We start from the raw sequence: 6,432 nt of genomic DNA, 5'->3' as shown, positions 1-6,432 counted from the left end.
CAAAGGAATTGTGGTATTCACTAGAATCCAAATATATGGTAGAAGATGTTGTTTTGGTCAAAAATTACACAAGTATAAATCAACCTAATTCAATGAGAGGATGTGATGTTCGAATTGTGTAATAGAAAAAGGTAAAGAGAATGACATGATTGTTTACAAGGAAAGCCCTTGATCCTTGCTAGGATCTCCAACACAAAACCTTGGGAGGTGATAATGATCACCTGCCTTGATGATTTTATTAATGTAAAATGACGATTACAAAGAGTATTTCAGTAAGAACAAGTGAAAAAGTTTGTAGAGTAAGCTAAGAGTCAGTCGAGTGTGTCGTGTGCGAGATACACACGTCAATTTATAGTCAAAACTAGTTAACAAGATGTCTGATATTCCCAGGATCCTCTATGACTAGCTTTGTGAACGTTGATTGACTAGGTATTCCGGGTATTTAGCATAGTTGAGACGAAAATCTGTTGAGGATAAGTCTTCTCTTGACTATTTTTGCACATGTGTTAGTTAAGAACGAAATATATCTGTTATAAATGTTAGTAAATAATAATAACGGTAATAGTCGGGATCCTGAGATAGTTGAGGATCCTGAATATCGGATGAGGTTTGAGGATCGTAAATGCTTTGAGGATCTTGGCCCTAACAATTTCCCCCAAGATATTCCTGAAAAAATATGAGTTAATTTCGAGAATATTAAAGGGATAATTTAAATTAAAAAAGGTAAAATGAGAGAGAAAGGTGATTTTTCAAAATTAACCCTTAACGGCTAGGTCATTTTGAAATCCAACGTGTGGATAACTAGGCGTTAATGGTCAAATCAACCTTAAATCTTCAGTATGAATAGACATGTTTTGTCTCATGACTTTATTTACTCTCCCTTGCTATCTTTCGATTACCGACGATTTATTAGAAGGTAATTGTCTCTTTTTCTTCTACGTTTTTACTTATTCTATCATGGTTGGAAAAATGGCCCTTTCTCGCAAAAAAATCTTAGCTCTCCCTAAAGACGACTTCATCGACCAAGGGATTCTCTCTTACGAGGAGACCTGTTCCTTCGGCGAGGATGATATTGAGTCTCTGAGACTCAATGGAGCCTTCCCTCCGAAAGCCATTTTTAGGGCCTTCGACCCTCTCGTCCAACCTGACTTAGTTTCTCCTACCTTAGTGTGCTTCGCCGAATACCCATTCTCCCTGGGTTTGAAATACCCTTTTCCTGGGATTGTCTCTGAATTCTTCAGGGTGAGTGGGGTCTCATATATTCAGGCCATGCGGATTGTTTGGAGGATCCTATACTGGATTGACCAAGTAAATTAGTCAAAAGGCCTTGATATAGGTCTTCATGAACTGGCATGCATGTATGATCTCACAACCTTCGGGAATTCTCGCTTTCTCCTCAAAGTCAAAACCCACAGATCTCCTCTAGTCCTGAAAACCAAACATAATGACAGAGCTTGGAAAGAAAAATACCTTTTTGTGAGACGTGACTTTGTTCCTAGTAGGGATCTCCTGCCGGATGTTTGGGTCAAGAAGGGTAGGATTCTTTTATATTAATATAAGGATCCTGGAATTCACATCTTCTTATTTTTTTTTTCATTTTTTCAGCTTTCAAATTCGAAGAGCTCGTCCCTATTGCTGAGGAATCTGAAGAGAAGATCGAGAAGTTCTAGGCCCTGTCTGAAGCTGAGAGATCCTTTCGATTTGATCAAGCCACTCTGCAAGAAAGATCCTCTGCCACTGACCTCATGTCGATAGGTAAGGACCCTTGATTCCCTTTGCTTGTGGTGAAGGTTTTTAATATTCTTTCGTTATATATTTATATTGGATCCAAAGTCACTCTCTCTAGTGCTCGCTTCACACTTGCTGGTCTTACCACAACCATGTCGAAGGATAAGCTAACGGTGAAAAAGGAGAAGAGCTCATCTTCTCTTCCTCCTAAAGGATCGGCCATTGACTTGACAGTGAAGACCCCGGGATCCCAGAAAAGGAAAACTATTGAGCCTACAAGTCTATCTTTGGAGAGCCTTGGAACTGAGGAAGCGTTCAAGAAATTGGTCTCTTTCTCCCAAGCTATAAGTGTTGGTTTTGTTCGCATTCTATCTTTTATTCTACCTTTTTGCTAACCCACTATGTATTTGTATTAGTCTCTGATCATGTTTCCGCTGATCTACGGATCCGAGCAGAGAGGGCTGAATAAGCTCTTCAGGGACAGAAGAGGATGTGGAAAGCGACCAACGAGGAATTGTTGAGGAGAATGGAGCTGCTCAGCAAGGAGAATGCTGAAAAGGAGGAGGAGCACTTGCTCGAGATGGAGGAAGTGATCTCTGATGCGAAGGTCATTGCTGCGGTGGCTGTTTGGGAGGCCAATATCCGTCTTGCGGAGGATATGGAGAATGCAGGTTCTTGGGATGTGGACGGTTGGTGCGAGGAACTGGCCAAATTAACTGGCAAGCCTGCTACTGCCAATGAGGATCCAGTACTGCGGCTGGCCGAAGGATCCCAACTTGTGACATATTTCATGGGAAAGATCCCTATTAAAATGTTATGATTCGTGTGTATTTTCTGGGGAAAAATCCCAACATGTGACAACAAGAAGATGTTATAAACCTTATGTAATTTTTGGGGTAAGATCCCAATTTCAGATAACATGAAAATGTTATAAACCTTAAGCATATTAACTTATGTTTAACGATAAGAGGGTTACCAAGCCACTACATCGTGAAATGATCCCCTTATTCATATCCCATAGTTAGATATCGTGCGTTCAAGCAAGGTGTAGAAACCTTAGTTCGTGTGAAAGAGGTAATTAGCTCTTTAAATCTTATAGGGGTTTACGTACCCTTAAGCGTAGGCGAGATGACCAGTCTCTAGCTTATGTATATGATATTTTAAAGATCAGACCGTTGATATAATGGAATTATTCAAGTGTTAAGATGCTGAGATCTTCGTGTGTCAAGATCCTTATGTTTAAGGATCTTCAACTTTGAGGATCCTTATATTTTAGGATCATTGCTTATGGAGATCCTTAGTTTTACTTTGTTTTGCATAGCAAACATTAGTTAGGGGTGGGCGTTAGTCTAGCTAACACCCCTCTGATGCTTAAGTTAGTAATGTATTAGAGGAGAAAATAAGTAATGATGAAAAGTTTAAGGTAAAGAGTATGTGCACCTCAGTTTTGTTGAAGATCAATTGATCTTATTTACATATAGTATGCTTTGAGATGTATAACATTCCAGGATATTGGCAAAATGTCTCCTTCAAGTGCTGCTAGCCAATATGCTCTTTTTTCCTGCTTCAACATCTATGAGATATGGTCCATCCCACATAGGAGCTAATTTCCCTGTACTAGGATCCTTGGTGTTTTGGAATGTTTTCCTTAATACCAAGGCTCCTATTTGGAATCTTATGACTTTCATGTTCTTGTTGTAAGCCTTGGTTCCTTTGTTGATGAGTAGCAATGTGTATCTTGGCAAGATCTCTGAGTTCTTCAACAGTGTCAAGATCATGGGCTAGGATCCTGTCATTGTTTTATTGATTTTGAAGCATGTATCTTGCTGTCGGGATCACTACTTCGGTAGGGATCATTTCTTCTGTTGCAAACACCAAGGAGTAGGGGGTCGACCTGTGGATACTTGGGAAGTAGTCCTATCTGCCTATAGGACGAAATGAAGTTCTTCTGCCCATCTTCATTTCTTTTTATCTAGCCTTTTCTTCAAATTGTTTACTATGATCTTATTGCGAGATTATGCTTGACCATTAGCTTGGGGATGAACAGGAGTGGACATTATGATTTTGATTCACCATTTTGTGCCAAATTCCCTTGTCCTCTTGGTTATGAATTGAGATCCATTGTCGCATATGATTTCAACTTGGATCCCGAACATGGTCAAGATATTATGTTTAATAAATGAGACTACCTCTTTATCTCTAACCTGAATGAAGGCTTCATCTTCGATCCACTTTGAGAAGTGATCATTCATCACCAACATGAAGAGTTTTCTTCCTGGAGCTATTGGTAATTTTCCTACTATATCCATTCCCCATTTCATGAATGGCCATGGAGAGATAATAGGATGTAGACGTTCTGCCGATTGATGTAGGATATTGATGTGTCTTTGGCAAGCATCACACTTTTGAGCATATAGAAAAGAATCTCGCTTCATGGTTGGCCAGTAGTATCATGTTCTCAATTCCTTGGAGCATAAGGATCTGCCCCAGTGTGATTGCCATAGTCTCCTTCATGTATTTCCTTCAAGACCTCTGCAACTTTAGGATCTTCCAAGCATCTGAGGTATGCACCTTCTATAATCCTTTTATAGAGTTTACCTTGGATTATTATGAATCTTGATACTCTTTTTCTTAATGCTCTTTTGCTTTTTTCTTCTGCTTGGATCGTGCCATTTTGGAGATACTCCATAATGGGTTGGATCCATGATCAAGCACTTCTTCGAGGATCCTGTTCGTCGGGATCCCTTTGGGGAGGGATCTAAGGGTCAGGATCTCATATGGCTTCTACACTTATTGGTTGTTCAGGGTCATCGGGTTTGTCGGAAAGGGCTTCTATAGCTGAAGTTATTATGTGGGTTAAAGGGATCTTCATTTCTGGAGGGATCCTTATGGAGGATCCTAAGTTGGCTAATGTGTCTGCTTCTGTGTTTTCTTCTCTGGGAACTTGGGTTAGGTTAATGTTTTCAAAATCAGAGGTTAATTTTTTGAGGATCTCGAGGTATAATGCTAATCTTTTGCCGTTCACTACATAAGATCCATTAAAGTGATTGGTTAATAATAAAGAATCAAAAAACACCTGAAGGTCTTTGATTTGAAGATCCTTAGCCAATTGTAGTCCCGTGATGAGTGCTTCATATTTTGTTTTGTTGTTGGTTGCGTTGAATTCGCAAGTAACTGCCTGGGGTAGGATGTCCCCCTGTGGCGATTTTAGTATGATACCTAGCCTAATTCCTTTTTGCTTTGAAGCTCCATCCGTGAATAATATCCATTTTCCCAAGTGTTCATCTTCTAGGAGTTCTTTAGCTTTAAAGTCTAATTCGTTTTGTAGAGTATTACTAAGGTCAGCCACAAAGTCTGCTAATGATTGTGACTTTATGGCAGATCTTGGCTCATATTTGATGTCAAACATGCTTAACTTCACTAACCATTTTGCCATCCTTCCTGACATCTCTGGTTTTCTCATCACTTTCTTAATAAGATAATTAGTTTTCACATGTATAGTATGTGTCTCGAAATAATGTCTTAATTTAGTAGAAGCGGTTACTAATGCAAGATTTAATTTTTGGAGATGAGAATACCTGGTTTTAGGATCCAGAAGACGTTTACTTACATAGTAGATAGCACTTACTGCACTTGAGGATACATAGAGGTAGAGGAGAAGTGGTTCTCAATCTATAGGCTTCACCAGCAGTGGTACGGAACTTAAGTATCTTTTGAGTTCCTGAAAACCTTCTTCATGTTCTTCGGTCCATTCAATCTTCTTGTTGTTCTTCAAGATATCACGGAAGGGCTTACACCTTTCTGAGGATCTTGAAATTAACTTGTTGAGTGTTGCTACTCTTGGTTACCATATGCCCAAGGAACTTGCCCGACTTCATCACAAAGTGGCATTTAGACAGAGTCAACTTCATTTTGTATTCGTCTAGAATGTCAAAGGCTTCTTTAAGATCCGGGAGATGATCTTCAGCTTTCATGGAATTCACCCCCATGTCTTCAATGTAGACCTCCATGTAGTCCCCCAGCTTGTCTTTAAGCATCCGGTTCACTAGTATTTGATATGTTGCACCTGTTGGAGTAAAAATATATACCTGTTGGTGTTATAAATGTTGTATCTTCTTGATTAGATGGTTCCATCTGGATTTGTTGGAATCATGCTGAAGCATCCATGAAGGTTAAGAGTTCGTGGCCAGCCGTTGCATCTATCATGGACTCAATGTGTGGAAGAGGGAAAGGACCCTTAGGACAAGCCTTGTTAAGATCCATGTAGTCTACACATACTCGCCACTTGTCGTTCTTCTTTTGTACGACAACTACATTAGCTAGCCATCTCGGGAACTTCACTTCCTTGATCATCCCTGTCTTGAGGAGCTTTTCCCCTTCTTCCTAGATGATTTGATTCCTTTCAGGTGCAAACTTTCTTATCTTTTGTTGTATCGATCTGAAAGAAGGATCAATATTAAGTTTGTGAGTGATAATACTCTTGTCTATACCTTTCATATCCTCGTGTTTCCATGCGAACGTCTTGCTTCTGGTTCGATAGAAGTTTAACAGGTCTTTCTCAACTTGTTCAAGTATTGAGGATCCTATGAGGACTTTGGCTTCAGGATCCTGGCTGCTCAGGGGAACTTCCTTCACGTCTTGCTCCCTTGTTCCTAGAACATGTCATGCCCCCTGCCTTAATTGGTATGCTTGTTGGGGATTCGT

General features: G+C 39.8%; 1 protein-coding gene across 1 annotated transcript; it reads right to left on the bottom strand.

Annotated features, from left to right (window-relative positions):
• Window positions 1–4,501: 4,501 nt before the first annotated feature.
• Window positions 4,502–5,738, bottom strand: LOC145131893 (uncharacterized). The gene is made up of 2 exons (XM_079066537.1): window positions 5,524–5,738; window positions 4,502–5,306 (listed from the first exon to the last, which is right to left on the bottom strand). The coding sequence occupies exons 1-2, from the start codon at window positions 5,736–5,738 to the stop codon at window positions 4,502–4,504; spliced, it is 1,020 nt and encodes a 339-aa protein (XP_078922663.1).
• Window positions 5,739–6,432: the final 694 nt, after the last annotated feature.

This window comes from Lactuca virosa, chromosome 8 (genome assembly GCF_052849685.1).
Source record: "Lactuca virosa cultivar CGN04683 chromosome 8, Lactuca_virosa_CGN04683_v6, whole genome shotgun sequence".
NCBI classification, from domain to species: Eukaryota; Viridiplantae; Streptophyta; class Magnoliopsida; order Asterales; family Asteraceae; genus Lactuca; species Lactuca virosa.
This window is presented reverse-complemented; position numbering and strand designations above follow the sequence as displayed.

Bases quoted from the DNA above. Each gene is read 5' to 3' on its own strand.
- LOC145131893 (XM_079066537.1), bottom strand. From the start codon at position 5,738: ATGGAGGTCTACATTGAAGACATGGGGGTGAATTCCATGAAAGCTGAA. The intron at 5,307-5,523 runs GTAAGCCCTTCC...TCCTAAAACCAG, and splicing joins TTCAAGATCCTCAGAAAGGT to GTATTCTCATCTCCAAAAAT.